This window comes from Macrotis lagotis, chromosome 4, assembly GCF_037893015.1.
Source record: "Macrotis lagotis isolate mMagLag1 chromosome 4, bilby.v1.9.chrom.fasta, whole genome shotgun sequence".
NCBI lineage: Eukaryota > Metazoa > Chordata > Mammalia > Peramelemorphia > Peramelidae > Macrotis > Macrotis lagotis.
The window spans coordinates 19,720,886-19,745,544 of record NC_133661.1 but is presented as its reverse complement, the minus strand read 5'-3'; the positions used below and the strand labels follow the sequence as shown (position 1 = coordinate 19,745,544).

The window sequence follows — 24,659 nt, the reverse complement described above, 5'->3', positions numbered from 1 at the left end:
GATCTCCTGATCAGAAGAGCAATGCTGCCCTTCATAAATGTAGTTCACTAGATCACTCAGAGGATCAGTAACTTGCCCTCAGATCACCCATCAGGTACTGCTATACCCTCCCAGGAACAACCAAATGATAGTCAAAGAACAGTTTCTGATCTTAAGTTACTCTCCATAAATTACTGCCTTAATTTCACTGCTCCCCCAGAAATCTCTCCCTCCCCTGCCTCTCTGATAGAAGTCAGTGGCCAAAAGAATGTCATTTCATCTTCCCCAAAATGCCAATTGATTTTTAAAAGATCAATAGGGGAAACACCCATGAGAAGGTTTTCCAAGCCCTCTCCATGGCTGAATCCCATCCCTCCAGCCCATTTTCTAGAAATGTGGTCCTAAGGAAACTGTTTGTTTGTGGTTGCTACGAGTCTGAGAGAAACTCTCAGATGCTCCATTGTTTCTGAGTCCAAAAATCTCACCAGCTCCAGGGTGAGCTAAGTGGGGACTAAACTCAGACAAAGGGATCTCTAGGTAGATGGTGGAAGGGGCAAGCTGGGTGTTCTTCACCTGTGCCAAACTGTAGACAGCTTGGATCTGTTCTAGCACTGAGAATATGAACAAAGCAGGGTGCCTCCCAAGAAATTCCCAAGCCCAAACCCTGCATCTTATAAATGAGGAAACCAAGGGGTCCAGAGAGAGACTTGCCCAAGGTCACATAGCCAGGAAGTAGCAGAGCAAGAATTCCAACCCAGATTTTCTAGTTGTAAATCCAGTCTTCTTTGTACTGTGTCATCTTTCTCCATGACTACAATCATTACAGTTCATTACACACAGAGGGACAAAGTAACACAAATCAAGAGATGAAGCAATGTGGAGCAAAATGAACAGGCCCAGAAAAAGGGGAATCTACTTCAAGGACCCCACCAATAAAATGAGCACTAAAAGGAAGTCAAAAGGCTGAGTAATCAAAACCCTATGAATAAAGCACTGAGGTGGGAGACCACGGGAGCAGGATGTTGCAGGCACTATCAGACAAGCTTCCTGGATTAGTTGTATTTCTTTCATTGTTGTTCTTTGTTATGAGGGAAGATTCAATTAGGAGGTTATAGAGAGGTGTATCCAAAAACAGCCATGATATAAAAATATAATAAAATATGTTTTCCATACACTGATGGCCAATGAGACAGAAGAGACTCTGGAATTTAACAAGTTTATTCCAGAACCCTCAAGACACCAGAAATAAGAGACCTGCAGAAACCCTGGTGTGTCTAACATGATGACCCCAGCATATAGACCACAGAGTTCTAAAAAGCGGGCTTTGATCTCAGCTGCTGACAATCATATGCATGTGTCAAAAATGCCAATATTCTATGCACAATGTTCTTAACGGAGCTTCAGAAAATTCCCTCATCTAGGTTTCTGAAATTTATACAAAATTTAGATTTATGGTCCATCAAGAATTTCAATTACGGTAACATACATTTTTCCCTATCATGAAATGCTTCAGTGCACTGCTTAATTGACCCGTTATACTATTTGTTTTGGAACGGAGTCTTCATTTTTAGAATTACTGAAGACCTGTGAACAAAATTCATCTTTTCCATATGTAGGCTCCTCATCAAGGTCTCCCATTCAGCAGAAAAGGTCTGGCACGTTGAACCCACCCTGGGGGGGATGCTGGAACAGTCATATCTGGTTAATGATTTGTTGTGTTATTAACCAGCTCCTCATACCCAAACAGGAGGCACCCAGTTATACAGTAAAGCCTTTGTGTGATATGGTTTACCAAGAAAGCAAATAATCATATTGGGTTATCTACAGTGAAACTCACTCTCTCTCTCTCTCTCTCTCTCTCTCTCTCTCTCTCTCTTACACACACATACACACCCTTAATGACGTCATCATTTTTTTTTAAAAATTGCTCATTCAGTTGTCCTAACACAACTCAAGTGGAATGCAACCTTTGACCTTGCACCTGCAGTGTCCTCAGGTCCAGGGAGGTTAAGTCATTTGCCCAACTTCACACAGGTGATCATCATTAGATGCAGGATTTGAACCCAGATCCTCAGAATACAAGTATCCCAAAAGACCTCTTCTACTTAGGTCCAGAAGGCACACGTATATTTAGGTTTGCTATAAGGATAGACTTCCTAAAATTAGGAGCTATCAACTGAGGATGATATCTCTGCAGAAATTTTTCTGATATAAATCTAATTTCTAAGATAAAGAAGGAAAGGATTCCAATTTACATGAACAAGAATCATTCCCCCCTATTAAAAAAGTGGCATTTCTTAAAGGAAGATATCTAACCTGTCAATAGTCATATGGGAAAATATGCTCCTCATAACTAATAAGAAAAATTCAAAAGCCACTCCATGATTTTACCTCACACTCAAGGGCTCAACAAAGATGACAAAAAAAAAAGGAAAATGATAAATGGTGGAGAGCAAGTGAGGGAACGGGCATATAACTTTGTGCTTGTTGTAATAGTTGTTTCAGCTATGTCTGACTCTGGTGGCCACATTGGGGGTCTAGGCAGGACACTGGAATGGTTAGCCATTTTCTTCTCCAGCTCATTTTTACAGATGAAGAAATTGAGGGGTGAAGTGACTTGCCCAGGGTCACACAACTTCATTACACTATGTGTTAGTGTTAGTTATCTCCGATTCATTCCATTTCTTTCTTGTTTATCTGTTTGTGGTCCCACACATATCTATGCATATCTATCTCCTGTTTTTCTCTATGTTAATTATCTCCAATTCAGAGTCTACACCTTGTATGTACAAAGTTGTTCACACGTGGTTCTTCCTGGAGAGCAAGGATTTGCCTTTCTTTATTTTTTCAGTACTTAGCAGTGTCTGATATGCAGTAGGCACTTATAAATGTTTGTTAAGCTTGTTGACTTACTAATGCACTCTTAGTAGAACTGTGAATGAAACCAGCCACTCTAGAAAGACTTGTGACTCAGTGATAACTCGACCAAGCTGATACCCAAAAAGATCAAAGAAGAAAAGGACTCCTATGAACAAGAGTATCTCTAAGTCACTCTTTCTGTGATGGCGAAGAACCAGAAAAATCTAATAACTCTTTATTGGGTGTGAAGTTCCAAGGATCTAGGATGAGAAGGGATCTCAGATTCTATCCAATCTAGCCCCCACATTTGACAGATGAGGTAACTGAAGCCTGGTCCAATGTCATGTCCCAAGTCACAACGATGGCAAAGGGAGAGAGGTTGTTGCTCCAGTGTGGGCTGGAGGAGAAAGTCACTGAGATCCTTTCCACTCACTGCTACTGGGATTATATTGTAGGTGACAGAATATTTCCCTGCTATTTTAAAACTCAAAGCGGGGCTTTGAAATGCATGTACTAATTTACCAGAACTATCTGTGTCTGCTTAATGATTAAAAACCTCACTTCAGGGAGGCCAGTCCCTCTTGGCAAGCCCCTTGAGTTCCTGAGGGACCAGGTCAACACTTGGTTCCACATGATTAGTCTAGCTGACCCCCATTTTCCTACAGCTCCCTGAAACCTGCCAGAGCAAAGGTTATATACCATCATCCCCTACACACACACACACACACACACACACACACGCACACATGCACACATGCTCACATGCACACACATATACACATGCACACGTGCTCACATGCACACGTACACACACACACACGCGCGCGCGCACCAGAGCACAGCTGCCCTTTTATGATCCCTTGGTCCAGAAGGGAAATTATGCATATCTTCCCTCAGAATTTTCCAAGCTCCCTTGGGTCATTACTACTTAATCTACCTTTTAATTGCCTGGGTGGTCCTCTCCAACGCCCCAATCAACACAATGTGGTTCTTGAGCATGGGACGACAAATTCAGTCATCCTCATTGGTTGGACCTGGCAGTTTGCTGGACAGGGGTATTTCTGGGCATTTCTGTTACCAAAGCTCTCTGCTTCAGTTTTCTTCAGCTGGAAATGAACTTCTACCAGTAACTAAGTCTACTCCATCCCATAACCTCAGGTCATTCACCCTATCATATCAGAGTTTTGCTAAAGGCTTTACTTACTGAAAGAAAATTTAAACCTGCCACCTCAGGTCATTCACCCTATTGTACCAGAGTTTTGCTAAAGGCTTTACTTACTGCAAGAAAATTTAAACCTGCCATTAACCATCTATATGCTTGAAACTTCATCTCCAAAGAATTGGAAATTGAGGGGATGCCCATCAATTAAGGAAATGGATTAACAAATTATGTTATATGGATGTAATAAAATATTATTTCTCTATTAGAAAAAAATGAGCAGGCAGATTTCAGAAAAACCTAGACAGACTTACATGAACTGATGCTGAGTGAACTGAGCAGAAGCAGAATATGGAACACCTTAACAGCAACATCGTATGATGATCAACAATGACAGACTTAGCTCTTCTCAACAATACAGGAATCAAAGGTAATTTTAAAAGACCTGCCATAGAAAATGTTATCTACATCCAAGGAAAGAACTATGGAATCTCAATGCAGATCAGATTATATTATTTTAACCTTTTAAATTTGTTTTTTGGTTTTTTTCCTTCTCATGGTTCTTCTCCTTTTAGCCTAATTCTTTCAGTGTGACTAAAATGGAAAAGTTTGTAACATGAAGATACATGTATAAATTATATCAGATTACTTGCTCTCCTGGGGGAGGGGAATGAGAGGAAGAAAATTTTATAGAAAATGAATGTGGAAAATTATCTTTACATATAATTAGAATAGTACATTTCAAAAATATACAAAAAGAAGAAAGTTCCCCACTTTGTAGTCATGCTAGATCTGGAACTGTACTATAAAATGGTAACTATCAAAATAATCTAGTATTGGCTAAGAAATAGAATGGTGGATCAATGAAATAGATTAGGTACATAGGAAACAATAGTAAGTGACCAGAATAATTTAGTGTTTGATAAGTCACATTTTAGGTCAAGAACGCTGTCACAAACTGGTGGGAAAATTGGAAAACAGTATGGCAGAAACAAGGGGTAGACCAACATCTTACACCAAATAGCAAGGTAAGGTCAAAATCGATACATGATTTAGATATAAAGAATGATAACATTAACGTTAGGAGAGCAAGGAACAGTTTACCTGTTGATCTATAAAGAAAGAAAGAATTTATAATCAAACAGGGGATAGAGAGCATTATAATAGGTAAAATGGATAATTTTGATTATATTAAATTTAAAAGATAATAGGGAAGCAGAAACTAGAAAAATTTTATAACGAATGTCTCTTTCTAAAATATATTGAGAACTGAAGCAAATTTATGGAAATACAAGTCATTCCCTAATTAGTAAATGGTCAAAGGATATAACTAGACAGTTTTCAGATGAAGAAATGAAAACTATTTTTTGTTATCTGAAAACAATGCTATAAATCATTACTGATTAGAGAAATACAAATTTAAATACCTCTGGAATCCCACCTTACACCTAAAAAATTTGCTAATATGACAAAAAAAAAAGAAAATGATAAATGTTGAAGGGAATGTGGGAAAATTGGGACACTAATGCACTGTTGGTGGAATTGTGAACTGATCCAACCATTCTGGAGAGCAATGGAACTATTTTTTATAAAACTGTGCATACCTATTTCTATAGCAATACCACTACTAAATCTATATCCCAAAAAAGATTATAAAAAAGGGAAAGGACCTATCTATATGTACAAAAATATTTATAGCAGCATTTTTTGTTCAGTTAATTCCTAACTGATGGGCATCCCTTCAATTTCTAACTCTTGGCCAACACAAAAAAGAGTAACTAAGAAAGGTGAGGTATAAAATTGTAATAGAATATTATTTGCTCTAAGAAATGATGAGCAGGATGATTTCAGAAAAATCTGGAAAGATTTACATGAAATGATTTTGGTGAAGTAAACAAAACCAGAACACTATACATAGTAAGAACAATACTGCTCAACTGTAAATGATTTAACTTTTCTCAGCAAGATAATGAAAGAAGACAATTCTGAAGGACTTGGGATAAAAATATGCTATCCATCTCCAGAGACAGAATTGATAGTCTGAATGCAGATCAAAGTGTACTATTTTTTGTGATTTTCTTTGTGTCTTCTCTTATAGCATGATTAGTAGAGAAATGTCTTGTACAAATACACATGTATATTCTATATCAAATTGCTTATCATCTCAGGGAAAGGGAAAGGGAGAGAAGGAGAGTTTTGAAACTCAAAACTTTAAAAAATGAATGCTAAAAATGATTTCTTACGAGTAATTAGGAAAAAATAAAATTTCCAAAAAAAAGTTTGCCATCTCCCTCCCAAAGAACTTTTCCACAAGTATACTCAACTCCATTCATTTTAAATAACATTCATCAAGCACCTTTTAGGTATGAGGCACTCTACTAGGTTATGGGGCTGCAAAGTCCAAAACAGTTCCTGGAGTTCCTACTCTATGGGATATACAATGTAAGTTCAAATCCTAACATGGCCACTCACCAACCATGAGACCTTAAACTCACTAACTCTGCCTAGATTCAGTTTTCCCATCTGTAAAATGGCCTTTGAGGTCCCCTAATTCTATGAATAGATGACTTCTGATGTGTCTTCTAGCTATACAAGTCTATATCCCCACAGAAGTGACAACCAAGGCCATAGTAAGGGATTGGAAGAGTGAGAGGGCAGTCATAAGTGGGACTAATTGGGGGGGAAGGTGATACCTGAAATGAGCCTGGAAAAAAGCAGAACTTTCTGGATGTGGCAGCAAGAGATGAGAGGTCATCTATATCTATAAGGAGGAATAATTCTCACACTAAAAGCCTTTATATATAGATTTAAGATTTGCAAAGCATTACAAATATGTCATTTGAGGCTCACAATAACCATAACCAGAGTGGTTCTATAGTGATCCTCATTTTACCAATGAGAAGACTGAGGTTGGGAGAGGGTCTTTAACTTACTCAGTCACATAGCTAATTTAAAGCTGGATTTGAATTCAGGACTTTCTGATTTCAAATCACCAAGCTGCCTCTAGACAGCAAAATCAGTTAGCAGAAGAAAAAAAAGGTTGGTAGAAATTATTAATGTATATAATTGGAAAACATTTAAAATATTTATATAATTTAAAAAAGAAAAAGAACAGTTAGCAGGCCAGTTTGACTACAAGCAAGGCCATGAGGGGGAGTAGGAGCCAGTTTGCGGTAGACCTTAAATGCCAAAGCTCTGGATGTTGTATTTTATCCTTGAAGTAAAACTAAAAACTTTGGAATGGGAAAATCAACATGTACAGTGTTGTGTTTTCAGAATATTATTATTCTGTGGCCATGTAACTAAAATAACCCAGTTCCACCTAAATGTCAGAAATCATTTCTCATAACATCTGATCCAATCCAACAAGCCAGTCTGAACACTTTCTGGGCGCTAAGCATTATCCATACAAAGATGAAAAACAGCTCCTGCCCTTAAGAAGCTTATATTCCAGTGAAGGGAAACAAAGACGGACAATTATAGACCCCAAAAAACCTTTTCCTTTTAAAAGAAAAATGAAAACAAGATCCCATGAATGGTCTATCACGAGTTCAGAAGCAGGGAGAAATTTGGCAAAAAAAGGATGTGGGGAGTTCAGAGTACGTGTCTCTGAGGGTGTTCTTGGGCAGGTGGGAGGCCAGGAGAGGAAGGACACAAAGAAAAATAACATTCACAGAATTCATTTATAAAGTGGCCCTTGCTCCGTGAGATTGACCAAGGCAGAAATGACAACTCAAATCCGAAAGAGGAAGAGGAAGGAAATCTTTCTCCTTAACTCACTTCTGCCTTCACGAATTTAAGTAATTCTCTGAACCACATTTCTAAATAGAGGCACTGCATTTTTAGGAAGCCACATTTTCTTACTCTGAGAATGCAAAACCACATACTAGGTCTGTCAGGACTATGCTTTTCTATACAAAAATGCTTCCATTGACCCACCCTTGAGAGGAATCTCAATTCAACCCATATTCATAACTTTTATATGCAAGGTGATAGAGATATCGAATTAAAATGAAACAGTTCCTGCCCTCAAGGAGCTTACCATCTATCAGGGGACAATAGGTCCACAGAAAATTAGAGCCAAATTTTTGCAAAGTAATTTGCAGAAGGAGGGGTCTAATAGGAAGAGCAATTGTTAACAATAGGACAAGTATTTCCAGATGGCAGAAGAGCTAGTTGGGGTGAGATAAGTACACAGAGTGAGTTGTATTTACTAAGTGAACAAAGGAATCAGAACTAAAAGGGGATTTGCAGGGGACTGGCATCACAGAGCCCGGAGAAGGGGAAGGCTCTTGCCAAGGAAGAAGGCAATAATAGTAGCAAACTGAGAAGCAGGAAAACAATATACAAAATGGTTACAATAATGCACATTGAAAGAATGATAATAATTTAAAAATCAAAACTGAAAGCTCTATAATTATATTGACCAGGGTTGGCCCTGGATGAGGGATGAGGAAATGAACCTCCCTCGCTTCACTGCAGAGGTGGGGGACTAAGGGTAGGAAAAGGTTTATACACTGTCAAACTCAATTGATGTGTTGGATGTTTTTGCTGACCTCATTTTCCTCCTCCACTTTCTTTTCCCCTTTTACAGTGAATTCTGAAATAAAAGTGATACAATGACAAAAGATATCAATAAAACTGTATTTTTAAATGAGAGTGAGTTAGTACTAATCATCCATTCACTTTTGGAGAATACTACCACCAAGACACTGAAACAAAAGGTGACCACATACCCCAACAAGAAAGAAAAAAAAGCAGGGCAGCTAGGTGACACAGTGGATAGGGCATTGGCCCTGAAGTCTGGAGGACCTGAGTTCAAATCCAGGCTCTGACACTTAATAGCTACGTGACTTTGGGCAAGTCACTTAACTCCCATTGCCTTGCAAAAAAAAAAGCAAAAAAGAAAGAAAAAGAAAGGAAAAAGCAAATTCCCAAGGAAAAAACCCAAAGAAGTAGGTAACTGTTGCCCCCTCTAATAATATATGTATCAGGAGGCAAGATGACATTGTAGCAAGATTAGGGGCTTGAAACAGGGAAGATTTGGCCTCTGATGCTACTTGCATAACCATAAGCAAATCCATGTACCTCACTGAACCTCAGTTTCTTCATCTGTAGTAATGAGGACACCACTACTTGTACCATCTAACAAACAAGAGAAGGCATGTAAGTCCTTTGCAAAGTCTTAGGGCATCATATAAATGTCCATTGTAATGATTATTATTGTAAGGGGAGAGGGAACAATCAAGGAAGTCCTCAGTGAATTTGAGTAACCTAATTAATTTGCAGAATTTACCAGTTGAACCTGGTTTAGTGAATAGAATACTGCATTTGGGAGTAGGAACACATCCTGACTATTACTAACTGCGGAACCCTGGGTAAATCCCTTAACTTTTCCCCAGCCTCAGTTTCTCCATCTATAAAATGAAGAAGTTAGAACCAATGACATCTAAGTTTCTAAATTTCTGGTTCTTTGTTTGGAGGTCAATGAGAGGCATGCCCCTATGAAAAGCCAGAAACCTGTACTGGCATCTTTGGTTTTCAGTGACTGGGACTACTTTCCAAGATGAATGGGAGTCTGAAGATTCAGGATAGACACTCTTTGCTCAATAAAAATGAGCCGATAGAACAGCCCGGACCTTCCGCTGGTTTACCTTCTGCCTGTTTGTAAGGCAAATCGGCAAGCGTACATCAGAGAGGAACAGAGTTCTGGGGGCGGGTGGTAGAGGGATAAGGAAGTCTGTACATTTGCCACAATCTCCTTTCCTCAGGAACCTCGAGGCAAGGGCATGTAGACAACAATGTAACCAAAGACACGGGTCATTCAGCTAGTACCAATGGGAAGAGTCCTTTTGCTCTAGAATTTTCCACCTACATGCTGTGCTTCCTTCCCTTCTGGACTAGGAGGGGAGGGAGAGTAAACAGGGATGAGGCGAGGCTTGTCCACAGACTGTCAACATATCTCAAAATGAAAAGACTGGGTGAGCTGTGGTTCTGTGGGGAATTGAGGATTCTGTAGAAAGGCCCAGCCTTGGAATGAAAGTATCTCTGCTACTTACTATATGATCCTGGGCAAGTCTTTTCTCACCTCCCTCTGCCTCCATTTCCTCTACTATAAAATTAAGGTTACATTGGAGCCCTTAAATTAAGGGCAGCTAGCTGGAAAAGGGGAGAGAGTATCAGACAAGTTCAAATGCAGCCTCAGGCACTTACTTCCTAGCTGTGTGACCCTGAGCAAATCACCTTACCCTGTCTGCCTCAGTTTCCTCATCTGTAAGATGAAGAACCACTCTAGTACCTTTGTCAAGAAAACCCCCAATGGGGTCACAAAGAGTCAGAAACAAGTGAAAATAACTGAACAACAAAAAATCAGATCATTTATCTTGCAAGGGATGTAAAGTCAAAGGAAAAAAGGTACTGAAAATGTCTTGCAAATCCTAAAGTGTCAGATAAATATGAGATCTTGTTATATAAAACAAAATCTAAAAGTATATTTTAGTCATGAGTTTAAGAGCTGCAGAAATAAGTATGGCCATACAGTCACCACCATGGATACTAAGAAACAGTCCAGCTGAATGGGCTCATGTAACATTGTGTCCCAAACCATTTATTTAATTCTTTCATGATAAAAGTCCCCAATCCTTCGTAGATACACTAACTTTCTCCAAATCAGGGCACTATAAGACAACAACCTTACCTAGTCACTTGTAGATGCAACTTTGATGGACGTGATCCTTTCTTTCAATTTATTCCACATGCCTACAAACAACTAAATGTTTCCATGTATAGGCATGAGAGGCCATATATCACAGTGAGCCAACCTTGGAGACAGGAAGACGCTAGCTGTGTGATCCTGGAAGGAAGGGACCAACAACTCTCTAAGATTGGACTTCTTTCTTTCAGTGTCTGGTGAAGCCTCAAAATGATGGTTCTAATGCCTAAAATACAGGATCACAAAGGAAACCATTTATATTGAAATAGTCATTTTCTTAAAAGTTTTTTAAGTTCCCAGACTCCAGATTAAGAGCCCTTGATCTAAGATGAAGTGACTGAAGAGCTGCGACATAAGGGAGTTAACACAAGAGTTCCCTCCACCAAAAAATCAATGGTCTGGACCCCCAAAAAAGCATTGAGTTAACAAGAGAAAAAAGGACCAGACCCACTTCCAAGTTCTTCCACGGCTAAACAGACCGCTTCAAGCCGACTGGCCTGGAATAAACATCCCAAATCAAGCATATTTTCCAAGGGAGGTAAAGATTATACTGTAACCAGCAAGAATGTGCAAGCCAGCAGGCTCCCCGGCTTCCTGCTCAGGCCAAACCATGACAGGCCACTGGACCCCCAAACACAGGGAGAAACTGGAGAATGTGATACTGTTACGATTGTTAACCGTGGAATGCAAGGAGATGCTTTAAACTACAAGTTATACAAATCTATCTCCAATATTTATTTTTCAAAAGAGTTGATTCAGCATATTGGGGAGCTGAGGGTTTCAAAAGAACTCAACCCTTTCCCAACAGCTTGCGTGATAATGGGGAATGGCAAGGCCATTAAGGCACGTCTGCTTCTGGTGGGATGCTGCCTTCCTCCACACTCCTTTTTGTACAGGGATCAGGAGGAAATACTCAGCACTGGGGTTTCCATGGAAGAGTATGTGAGCTTTGATGAAATATGGAAGATTCCTTTCTGTTAACAACAAAAGATAACTTGGAATCAAGTGCAATCAGATAGTCTTGAAAAAGGAAAGTATTGGAATTGTCGACAGAAACCTCTTCTATTTGGTAGCTGGGTGACTTGGGATGTTATGTAAAATCCCAGAGCCCCACTTCTCAACCTCATCTGCATTACATTCCTCGTGGGGCAGTCTGGAGGCAAAATTGCAACCACAGCAGAGAGACATAAAGCACCAGAGAGGCGCAGGCTTTCATTTGTTCTCCATTCATTTCAAAGACCAACATTCAGAGAAATCCTTAAGATTGTGCGCAGCTGGCTGAGTCTCAGAAATTGAACCAGTCCACTTTTTTTTTAAAAGCTGGCCTATAATTTCACTAGTATATAGAACACCCAGTGGGATTTGCATCTTCTCAGTCAAGAGAATTGCCTGGCACATTAAAAGATAAATGACTCGTCCAAGGTCATACCAGTCACAGTGCGACTTGAACCCACGTCTTCCCGAATCTGAGATCAGCTCTATCCACTAGAGAAGAGTGAAAGAATCAGACAAGAGTCTGCATCTGTGTTTTTGCTGATTCACCAGTAACCTGTCCAGCCGGGGCACTTAAATACTTATTAAGAACCTACACTGCCAGATGCTAAGGATGTTAAAAATAAATAAATAAATAAGATCCCTGCCACAACAGAGTCTACATTCTACCAATGGAAGAGGGTGGAAAGGGGGGAGGAAAAAAAGGAAACAAGGAATGGGAGAGGGGAGAGAGAGACAGAGAGAGACAAAGATAGACTAACACAAAAACAGAGACACAGAGACAGAGAAACAGAGACAGAAAGAAAGGGAGAGTCAGAGACAGAGAGAAGGAGGAGAAGGGAAAGAGAGAGGAGAAAGGGGAGAGAGAAAAAAGAGAGAGGAAAGGGAGAGAGAGATTTTCTATTGGGGAAGGAGAGACACCAGGAACTTGTCCTCATTGTCTTTCTCACTGGCAGGCAGCAGGTCATGGCAGATGGGTTGCTAGATTTGGAGTCAGGAGCCTCCCACTCCTAATCCCCTATCCTCCTAACCTGTGCCATAACAGAGTCTGAAACTCAGTTTCCCCACTATAAAGTGAAGATATCACCACCCATAGTACTTCCTTTCAGGATTTTTACAAACTCAAAGAAAATTGTGTAAATTGTTGGAACTAACCTTAGAGCACTTTCAAAAGTTGTCATCACCATCACTATTAATTCTATTATTAAGACTGAGAGTCCAGATTCTCAATTGCCCAGTTGGACCTTCTTCAAATCCTCTCCTGAACTCCTGCCATCTGATGTCTTATTCAGTATGAAAACCTCTGTCAAGGATCCACGTATCCAAAGAGGCCAAGAGAATCCAATGCTTACACTTAAAAAAAAAAAACCTACCCCCAATCTCCCTGTAGCAGATTGTTGGATAGTCTTTAATGGATCTGAGACTGTGGGAGTATGGACACCCCCTCACATTGCAGAGACTCATCCACATCTTCTCATCCTGGAAAACTCTCATCTATACCTTCCCCAAAGAGCTGATCCACCCAGTGTGCACAAATCGGGGAAGGGCTTCTTGGAGGACACCCATCGGTCTCAGACAGTGGGGATTCATCCGCTGACTCAATCTCCCCAGGAGCAGGGACCACCAGAGTGGTCATCATGCTGGACAAGCCTTTTGGGGATATAGGCTTGAGTCAACTCATAAGAACCAGGTGCCTCACATCAGTCTATGCTGATAACTGTAAATGCCAATCATAAATGATTGCTACCACAATCAATCACAGAATCATTCCCTATTCTACTTTCAGACATCTCTAGCTTCTTCTTTTCACAAGGCTCTATGGTTACCCTTTTGTCCATCTGACTTAGTGAGGCACCCCTCCCCTTACTTGGAGTCATTCATCAATTCAGATGAGACAAGAAATGGGAACCCAGCCCCATCTCAGTAATTTACATGATTTTCTTCACGTTTGTAAAAAACCAGAAAGGAAGTGCCACAGATGATGATAGATAGAGCACTGGCCTTGGGAGTCAAGAGGACAGGAGTTTGAATCCAGTCTCAGTCACATGCCACTTACCAGCTGTAGGACCTTGGACAAGTCACTTAACCCTGATTGCCTCATATCTAGGGTTCATCTCTGGCCAATGGACACAGATAGCCCTGGAGGAGAAAGTGAGGCTGATGACTTAGCACCAACCCCACCACACACAAATACAATTCATGTGCTTGTCATGGCATCACCTCCCTGATGTCAGGGTCTTCTTTGAGAATGAAGAAAAAATATCATAAGTGGAGGAAACTGAGTTTCAGTTTCTTTTGTGGTACAGGTTGGGAGGATTGGGGATTGGGAATGGAGGGATGGGGGGGTGGATCCTGATTCAAAACTCAGCAAACCATTTACCTTGATCTGCTGCCTCCCAGTGAGAAAGACAATGAGGATAAGTTCCTGGTGACTCTCCTTCCCCAATAGAAAATCTCTTCCTCCCTCTCCTCATTCTTGTCTGTCTTTTTCTCCTCTCTCTCTCTCTCTCTCTCTCTCTCTCTCTCTCTCTCTCTCTCCCTCTCCCCCTCAGTCCTTCTCTCCTTCTCCCTTTTAATTGCCTCCAGGAGGTGGTGGCCCTTGATCTAAGCCTTGAAAGCAGAAAAAAAGATTCTGCAAGTTCAAGGGGAGAAGGGATGGCATGTATTCCAGGCTTATAGGATCAGCATGGAGGTGGGAGATGGCATGTCAAGCTGGGATATAGAGTGAGCAATAAGAAATGAGAAGAAACAAGCTAGGAAAGAGGAGGGTTGTAAGGGCTTTCAATAGCACGCTGAGCAGCATCTGTGACTTCTGTGACCCAAAGAGCCCAGGGCAAAGTCAGTGGAAGGGATGGACTGGTGGCTAGCTTGGCCAATGGTACCAAGGACACTAGTTCCTCCCTCTGGGGATCTATGAGGATGGTTCTTAGGAAACTCTTTGAAAAAGAATTGATCCATGAGAATTCCCCTTCCTTGGTACTTCCCAATGATTGACTCAAAGCCCAAGGAAGAGCATCCCTTGATTACTCTTGTTTTTTTAAACTCGAGTCTCATCAGAATTCTTTTCCTTTTGCTTATGTGGCTTTTCAGAGCAATCCGATTTTTTCCCTTTCTAACTTTGAATTTTTCAGCCTTTTGAATCCATGTCTTCTGTTTATAATCTGGAATTATGCTTTGAATACCAGCACCCAATAGGTTTTTCATTTTATCTAGCACTAATTTGAATACAACAAGCATTTTTCCTGTTAACCCATGACTGGTGAATGAGGGGCTTTGGAGAGCAATAGGAGTAAAATATGTCATAAGAGAAGAGAAACTGAATTAGCACATAGTGAAAGATGATAGTATAGAGGCCACAACAGAGAGAAAAGTGGTCAGGAAGTCATGGGTTCAAGTCCCACCTCTAACCCATCTTGGTTGTGTGACCCCATATATTACAAACCCTAATAATAAAATACCTTACAATAGTTATTTCGTTTGTTAGCCTCAATCATTTACTAGCTTATATGACCCAGGACAAGTAACTTATCCTCAGTTCCTCAACTCTAAAATAGGGATAATTATAGCACCTAACTCCTGGGATTGCTGTGAGGTTCAAACAGGAGATTAGTAAAAAAAAAAAGTGCTTGGTACACAGTAGGTGCTATGTAAATGCTTATCCCCCTTCCCTGCCCATTTCAACACCATGTTATTGTCCCTTCAGGTTCTCCTTTATTCTTTGATCTATTGTCTTTCCACATTAGAATGTAAGCTCTGAGGACAGAGACTGCCCTGTATTTAACTCCAAAGTTAGTAAGCATCAATAAATGCTCCATCTTTATCTAGACAAGAGGAGGTAAGCTACATGTAAAATGCTATTGAGAGTAAGAAGGTTGAAGGACTGAGAAAAGATCATTAAGATTGGATGGAAGCATCTCCTCTCAGCAGGTCAGGGAGGTAGCATAACCCTGGAAGACCTGCTATAGACAACGCCATCCACAGCCGGAGGGGGATAGAAACAACCAAAAAAACCAGAGTCTGAATGGATACTAGGCTTACTTTTTAAAAACTTCTCTTGTGCTTTTCCTTCCTAGCCCATAGTTTTCTTTCTTCTCCCTTAGTCCTAATTATTCATTTACAAAATGAATAATATGTAAATATGTTAAACAAGAAAGTACATGTCTGATTGCCCCCAAGGGGAGAGAGGTGGAAAGGGAAGGTGGTAGAAATATATGAAATATATGAGACTTATAAATATGCAAGTGGAAGAACATTGAGAAACTTCCATAACATACCATTGGAAAAATAAAATAAAATATCAATTAAAAAATGATTGGCAGGGACGATTAGATGGCGCAGTGGATAGAGCACTGACCCTGGAGTCAGGAGGACCTGAGTTCAAATCTGGCCTCAGACACTTAATAATTACCTAGCTGTGTGGCTTTGAGCAAGCCACTTAACCCCATTACTTTGCAAAAACTATAAAAAAAAATGATTGGCAACTAAGAGGTGAATGGTAACTTGGGAAAGAGCAGATTCAGTGAAGTGAGGTCAGAAGCCATATCTCAAAAGGTTTAAGAGAGTGAGACATTCAGCTCAGATCAATGCATACCATGGAAATATTGTAAAGACTAACAAACTGCCTTCTATGGGGCGGGGGTGGGAGGAGTGAGATTAGGGGGGAAATTGTAAAATTCAAAATAAATAAATTTTTAATGAATTTTTAAAAATAAATAAATAAAAGAGAATGAGAGATTTAGAGACACATATAGACAGCTTTCCAAGGAGTTGACTAAAAAGATAAAGGTTGCCCAATTGGCCAAAGACTTTAGAATCTAGTGAGGGTTTTCAATGGTATTCAGACATTTTTCAATCATGCCCAACTCTTCACAACCTCATTTGGGGATTTTTGGGCAGAGATACTGGGGTAATTGCCATTTCCTCCTCTAGCTATTTGACAGATAAGGAAACTGAGACAAGGTGAAATGACTTGCCCAGAGTCACACTGCTAGTAGTGTCTGAGGCTAAATTTGAACTCATCAAGAAAAGTCTTCCTGACTCCAGGTTCAATGTTCTATATACTAAAGTCCCCTCCAACCAGAGACTTAAGCAGCAGAGGAAAAGTCAGCAGCTGCCTCTCCTGTCTTCCCTGCTGTTGGTGTTCTCCTCAAAGTCTCCTGCCTTCTTTTGACCAGATGCCTTCCTATCATGTTTCACACACATCTATGTTTGTATGATTTCCTCCGCAGCCCCACAGCCCACCATTTTCAGTCTTTATATTCCCCAGGATCCAGCTTGGCAAGACCAGCTATTTAATTAATTAACCAATCAATAAACAATTACTATTAGCTCGGAGACCCTGGTTAACAATTCAATGTCCAGTGTAGCAAGACCTCAGGAAAATGGAGATGACTTGGACACATTCCACAGGTCTTAAGGCCATCAAGGAGAAGGCAGAGTAATAAAATGGAAGGATAGGCATGAAAAGAAGATAGCCAGAACAAAGGATGGTGGTGGGCAGCCAGAGCGTGGCACTAGTATCCTGAAAAGGGTGCAAGAAATGGAGGAAGGGTCCCTCAATATGTTAGGTCACCCCCTGGTGGTGAACTACCATGGACAGGAGTTGTACAGGATGGGCCAGCATGGATGGCTGCAATCTACACCAGAGGAGGATGGCCATATTGATAACACCTCAGATGGATCTGAATACATGAGAGAGAACTACTTGCTATATTTACCAAGTGGGAATTTAGGTTCCATATTCTCAAGTTTAAAAGTAGCTAAGTAGGGGCAGCTAGGTGGCACAAGTGGATAGAGCACCAGCCCTGAAGTCAGGAGAACCTGAGCTCAAATCCGACCTCAGACACTTAATAATTACCTGGTTGTGTGGCCTTGGGCAAGTCACTTAACCCCATTTGCCTTGCAGAAACTTTAAAAAAAAAAGTAGCTAAGGAGAACTCTTAGAATAACCCTGTGAGTTTGGGTTTGTTTTGTTTTTTTTTTGCTTTACATGTATGGGATTCAAACAAAAAAACAAAAAGCAATTATAACCCACCTCTTCTCAATGTCTACCCAAACCTCCTCTAATCTTTTATTACACCACAAGCAAGAACAGACACCTTCAAAAGACTCACACTTCTGCAAGCAGCTAGGTGGCAGAGTGAATAGAGCACTGGCCCTGGAGTCAGGAGGACTTGAGTTCAAATCCAGCCTCAGACACTTTATAATTGCCTAGCTGGGTGACCTTGGACAAGTCACTTAACCCCATTGCCTTAAATTTTTAAAAAATTAAGTTAAAAAAAAGATACACTCTTGGAAATTAACCTTCTTAATGGTAGGAGATGGAGGCTGAAAACCAATTTTTCATTTCTAAATATTCGAAGTTGTCCCAAGCATCCATTTCTAAACCTGACCATATGGTTAAATTTTAAAAGGAATTCCCCCATATTTAACAGAAGCCCTGTCTGATGAAGAAAGAAATTTTTCATCTAACTCAGTCCAGAACAAGATCTTTTCTGAAGTTCTCTGCTGGGGATGAAAAGATGAAAAATGATCCAATCCCTAACCTTCAGGAGATGATAATCTACTCCCAGGGAGATGATCTGTATACAAGACAACTTGGGGAAAACAAAAGGAATGGGGGAAGTGAGAGACCACAGCATGTTCTGAAAATATCTATAGAGGGGAGGTACATTGGAACTGGAGGGAAAGAAGGTGGCAGAGAGAGGAGAGAGGAGGAAATCACCTTATTATACATTACTCTCTCTGGTCTTATTGCCTTGTAACATTCCCTCTCCTATCTGAACCTTTGTACCATCTCTATAATATCTATTCTGCCTGGAATGCATGGGAGAGACAATAATATTAGTAATACCTCCTGTTCTGTAGCAATTTTCTTTTTTTTTTAAGATTTTTTTTTCAAGGCAATGGGGTTAAGTGGCTTGTCCAAGGCCACACAGCTAGGTAATTATTAAGCGTCTGAGACCAGATTTGAACCCAGGTACTCCTGACTCTAAGGCCAGTGCTTTATCCACTACGCCACCTAGCCACCCTCACTACACCACCTAGCCGCCCCTGAAATTTTCTTTTTAAAAAAAAGGAAAAAAAGTATAATTTTTTTTTTAAAAAGGTGATTCAACTACCTACCCCTTTTCCCAAAAAAGAGTCTAGGTACCTCAGTTCTTGGGAGATTTGTCGGTCTTTTTAAAACATTAACTAGAAGTATTTCTAAAAATAAGGATTCTTTCTCCTATCAACATTTTCCCTCTTGGAATTTTTGTTACATAGAAGAATTTCTCTCCTAGTGAAAATATAACTGATTAAAGATTAACTTACCCCCAGGACAGTCTCATCTGGAAAGAAATTCCAAACATTATAATCTGTAAATCACACTGTACATTTTGGGAAAGACAATCTTGTTAATTTTCCCATTTACCTTAGAGACCTCCAACTGGAGCCTTTCCCCTCCCCCCAAAAAAGAATATACATATATATATATATATATATATATTAGCTACTGAAAATGATAATAAAGAGATCCAATTCATTTTAAAATGAAATAGCCAAGGATTTCTGGCACTTATTAACAAAGCAACTAATACAAGTGGAATCTAAGACTCCTAGAAGTTTGAAGGTGCTAATTTTCTAGTGTGTTTTGGGGAATTGGGGAAAGGGAACAGAAAACCAGTCAATGTCAATGCAGAGACCTTCCTATATGGAAATCCCTCCCTGGTATAGCGTAGCACTTCACCTCTAACTCAGACTCCAAAAGTTGCCAGGAACACAGACAGGGTTAATTGATAATTCCAACTAGCCACACAGCAAGTCTTCCTGCCTCTTTTCTCCTCTATGTCCTCTCTCCTCTATGCCTCTCAGCAACACACTAAATACATGCATACCTATGCAATCATTCAACAGTTATGAATGAACTCTGAATAAATATTTGCATCACATGCAAATTACATGTAATCCTATTTGTTGACTCAAAAAGTAATCACAGACACAGTTGTTTGTCCAAAGACCTAATTCGTTAAGTCCACTGAAAGTTAGGACCACTTCAATTTTAAAAAAAAGTTGCCTTATGTACTATGGAATTTGGCTATCTCTTATATTTTATTTTTTTCTTTAAGGATATGATTTTATTCTCTCAACACATTCAATTTTGATCAGTGTATAGCATGGAAACAATGTAAAGATTATCAGACTGTCTTCTGGGAGAAAGGAAGGGAGGTTGGGGGAAAAATTATAAAATTCAAAACATTAGAAAAAATGATGGGTAGAAACTGCTATTGTATATAATTGGAAAACAAAGAAAATATTTATATTTTTAAAAAGGAACATCAGATCTAACCACCGTGGCAACAAAGGAGCCACCTACCCATTAAGGCAGAGGTTCAAACAAGCTTCACTGACTAAGACAACCACCAATGAAGCACACACATGCCATCTAGAAGGGAGTCTGATACTTTATAAACAGGTGATTCAGAGAACACAGACAAGCTGCAGATTCCCCATGGAATCGTAAAAGGTCTGGGATAAGTGGATGGAACACCAAAGTGAAGTCAGGAGGAGCTGAGTTCCAATCCACCCTCCGATATTTAATAATTACCTAACTGTGTAAACTTGGGCAAGTCACTTAATCCCATTGTCTTGGCAAAAAAACAAAAGTCTGGGATATAAAGGATCTCAGAATTCATCTGCTCTAAAGCCATCATTTTACAAATGGGGAAACTGAGATCTAAAGATGGAAAAGAACTTCCCCATGGTCAAATCACTATTTAATGTGGAATTAGGACTCAGGTTTTAGCATTCTGATCTCTTTCCATTAAATATTACTGACTTTGAAAACACTTAGAAATTCCTCTGACATGTTCTGGCCCCTCCTGTCTGCCTGTTGGGTTCAATCATTTCTACGTTCACTTTTCCCAAATCAGCCAAACACATCCAAGAAACAAGTGTCTTGAAATGTCTCCAAAGGAAACCCACAAGAATTTTTTCCTCTACTGGTCCTTTCCTTGATATACCTAATAAATGGAATGCCAAATAAAAAGGAATACCTAATAAATGAGCTCCGGGCTCTCCCAAAAAAGGTTATAACCTGGGAATGTGGGTTATCAAATAAGATGGAGAAGTTTTCCTGGAAAGTTACACAATTCAAAGTACAGAGAAACATCCTCCTCCCGCCATGGCGATGGTTTTCCAAGAAGGAACAAATGAGGATGGTGAGCGTGCAGCAGACCCTGAATCAAAGAGCAAACGTCCCCAGTGAGGCATTTCCCAGGGAATTATTTTAATTAGTCTCAGAATAACCTGCTTCCTTATCCCCAAAGGTCTCCAGGGACCTCCACAAAGTCCAGAGTTGAGGTGCCCTCCTAGCAAAGTCCAAATAAGTCTGGGGGGGGGGTAGGTTCATAAGACTTGCTTGGCCTACAGGATGAACATTCCTTCACAGGAAACTTTGTGTAGCGGACCACTTTGTTGCAAACCATCACTGTTGCCCCCCCCCCCCCGGTTCCTTATGGTTCTACTGAGGCACAAGTATTCCAAGTGGCCCTGGGTCGGCTACAGCTTTCCGTTTTCCCACAAGGCCGGCGCTAGCTTGGGCCCTCTCCGAACTCTAAACGCTAAATGCGAAGCCAGAAGCCATTGGCTTTTCTGCTTAGGGAGAGGGAAAGAGGGGAAGAAAGCAAAGAGGAGTTTGAAATCTGCCCTCTGCTGCTCATCCCTCGTTTATCCTGACGGCCGGTTAGGTTGGCATGCTGTCCGCCCCTTCAGAGGGCAGGGATGCCCGGCCCTTTGCCCACCCTGCCAGGTCCCCCGGGCTCGGTTACCGGACACTCTGCCGCCCCTCTCCCTCCGAAGGGAGACAGATTCTGCGATGCACGGGGCCGGGCAGCGCGGGCCGGCCGGTGCCCACACGCTGGCACGGCCCCGGGCGCGGCTCCGCCCCCCCACCCATGCCACCCGAAGCTCGAAGGCCCCTCCGCCGGAAGAAGTGGATGCTGCCAAGGGGGAGGGGGGGGCAGAGAGGAGAGCGGCCGGCCAGCGGATGTAGGCCCGGAGGCGGCACCCCCGCCCCGCGCGGAGGGGTTCCCCCACGGAGGCCCTGCCCCGCTCTGCTGGGGGGCGGCTGCGGCGGGGGGCAGGCCCAGGGGGCTGGAGCCAAGGGGAGCCCCCGGGCGGCGGCTGCGGCGGGAGGGGGCCCTCAGGTCGCCGATGGGGAAACTGAGGCCCCGGGAGCCGGGGTGACTTTTGTGCGAGAAAAGAGGGGAGCAACCCAGGGGGGCGGGGGGGGCCGGGGCCGCGTACCTTGGAGCATGGCCTCGAGTTTCTTCCTGTCCACGCGGAATCGCTCCTCGCTCCAGTCCGGGCTGCCCAGGGGCCCCCCTCCGGCCAGGTCGTCCTCGGACCCGGGCAGCGGGGAGTCGGTGCTGCGCTCGCTGGGGGAGCCCGGGTCCGACTGCGCCGCCAGGTAGCCCGCCTCGCCCTGGGCGGCCATGCCGCTCGGGGGGCGCCGCTGCTCCGGGGGCGCCCGCCGCTCCGGGGCTCCTCCGGCCGCCGCCGCCGCCGCCGCCGTCCCCACGGCCGGCCCCGCGCTGCCCGGCCCCGGCCCCGCCGCCGCCGCCGCTCCTCCCCCGGCGCCTCCCCTCGCGCCTCCCCCGGCCCCGGCCCGGCCCCGGCCCGGCCCCGCCGCTAGCTCGCCCCCCGGCAGCCCCGGCGCATCCCCGCGCGGGCCCCCCACCCCGGCCGCCGCTGCCCGCCCGGCCCGGCCCGGCCCCGGCCCCGGCCCGCCGCCCCCGCCGCCTCCCATTGGCCCGGACCGCCCACGGGGGCGGGGCCCACCCCCGGCCCCCTCCACTCTCAGACCCCCCCCCACACGCACACACCCCTCCCTGGAGGCAGGGCCAGGCCTGGCTGGAAAGGCCGGAGTGTCCAGTCCGGGAAACCCTCTGCCGACAAGGGTCGGACCCCACGGAGGACTAGGGGGACAGGGGGCCGGGGGCTGCCGGGGCTGATGAGGAAACTGAGGCCTGGAGAGCCAGAGACTTCCCCAGAGTCACATGACAAACACATGAAAGGGAGCCGAGCTTAAGGGGCCATAGAAATCCTGGCTAGGGGCCCAGCACCCAGAATGTGCTGGCTGCCCATTGGATCCTCACAACAATCCTGAGTCACTATCGTTATTACCCCCCTTTGACAGATGAGGAAACTGAGGCAGGCAGAGGTCCAGTGACTCTTCCCGGGTCAACCAGCTACAAAGTGTTTGAGGCAGAATTGCCAAGAGCAAAAGGAGGCCTCTGCCCACATTACATCTCCAAGTCTTAAGGAGGACCGAGATGCCTGTGCCCTCCATCTAATGGCTGACCGGCCTTATTGGACTGGGGGGGGGGGGGGCAGCTCTCTATGTCCTCTGTTCTTTTGCTCATTCCCAGAAGATGCAGCAAAAGAGAGAATACACCCACTAAAGTACACAGCGCTCTCTTCAGCCATGCTATAAAGCGCCTTGCCCGGGTCTGGGAGAAGCTGTTGGCGCCCAGTAGATGGCCTCTTGTCTATACGGCTCATCCTTTAGTAGAGCACCACATGCAGAATTCTTGCATGTCTGATTGGCATACAACTTCTGACAAGGCCATCCAGCTGAGGGTCCTTGAAATAGGGCCGATTCCTGGAGGAGGAGTCGGAGTTTGCAATAGGTGGGAGCTCGGCTTGAGCATGAAGCAGGGGCCAACATACCAAAGAGACCAAACAAAGAAGGAAGGAAAGGACTCATGTGTTAAAAAAAAAAAAAAAAAAAAGATGTATGTATGTATGTATGCATTTAAGGCTGCTCTAGTCAAAGAACTAGAAACTAAGGGGTGCCCACCAGATGAGACCCGATTGGACAAATTATGATAGATGAATGGAAAAGAATACCACTGGATTGTAAGAAATGATGCAAAAGACCATTTCTGAGAAACCTGGAAAGACTTGGGTGAACTATTGCATTGTAAAGTGAGCAGAGAAGCAGAGAACAATTTCTATTGTATGTCAACACAGTAAAATGAAAGATTCCAAAAGAGTCCAGAACGCTCACCAAGACAAAGATCCATCATGACTCCGGAGGATGTGCTGAAAGCAAACTACCCACCTCCTGATGGAGAGGCATTGGACTAACAAGCAGATCAAACTGTTTGTTTTTGTACATGACCTATCAGGGAATTTGTCTGGCCAGACTAACCCTATTTAGTGTTGGGGGTGGGGGGGGGGGGGGGATAGATGATTGACCAAGGAAATAATTAAAATTTCATTTACAAAACATGGTGTATGGCTAGAGAGAGAAGAACTGAGGGATGGAAGAAGGTCATCCAATTTCTGAGAACCATAGTGAGCTTGGTACTTCCCTACTCTCTATCTCATTGCTCTCATCTAATTTTAATGACTGAGAGTATCATCCAAACTGTGACCTGGGAAAGGTTTAGCTGTAAAAAGCCAAGGTCTCCTACTACATTCAGTCCTCCTGATCCATATCTGGCCACTGGACCCAGATGACTCTGGAGGAGAAAGTGAGGCACAGCCCTCCTCACTCAAAGCCCCTTCACTTGCTTGTCATAGCATTACCTCCCTGATGTCACGGTCTTCTGGAACAAAGGACAAACAACAGTGCCAAACCCTGCTCCTTTTCTGAATAGGTCCAGATTGGTAGCAAACAACGCCATCTGGTGGTTAGCTGGACCTATCTTTGCCTGCTCTTATTAGACTATAAACTCTCTGAGGGCAGGACGATTCCTAGGTCAAAGCCCAGTGCTCTACACAGAGAAAGGGTCCAATATGTGTTTTCTGAATGTCATTGAATATTTAGGCTTCAGTTTTTTTCATTTCAAAAGTGTTGGGCTTGGATCCTTTTAACTAGCATTCTATAGCATTCCCTAGGAACTGAGGGAACATCTCTTTTCAGGTTAAAAAGATAAATCCTCCATGTAAAAATAGGTAAAAATTGAG

General features: G+C 42.7%; 1 protein-coding gene across 2 annotated transcripts in view; it reads right to left on the bottom strand.

Annotated features, from left to right (window-relative positions):
- The window catches only part of BICC1 (BicC family RNA binding protein 1), a 267,585-nt gene extending 245,375 nt beyond the window's left edge, over positions 1-22,210 (bottom strand). For both annotated transcript variants that reach the window (XM_074232282.1, XM_074232284.1), the window contains exon 1: positions 21,990-22,210. In XM_074232282.1, the coding sequence (XP_074088383.1) occupies positions 21,990-22,179 (190 nt within the window). In that variant the 5' untranslated portion in view covers positions 22,180-22,210. The remainder of the gene's footprint in view (positions 1-21,989) is intronic.
- Positions 22,211-24,659: the final 2,449 nt, after the last annotated feature.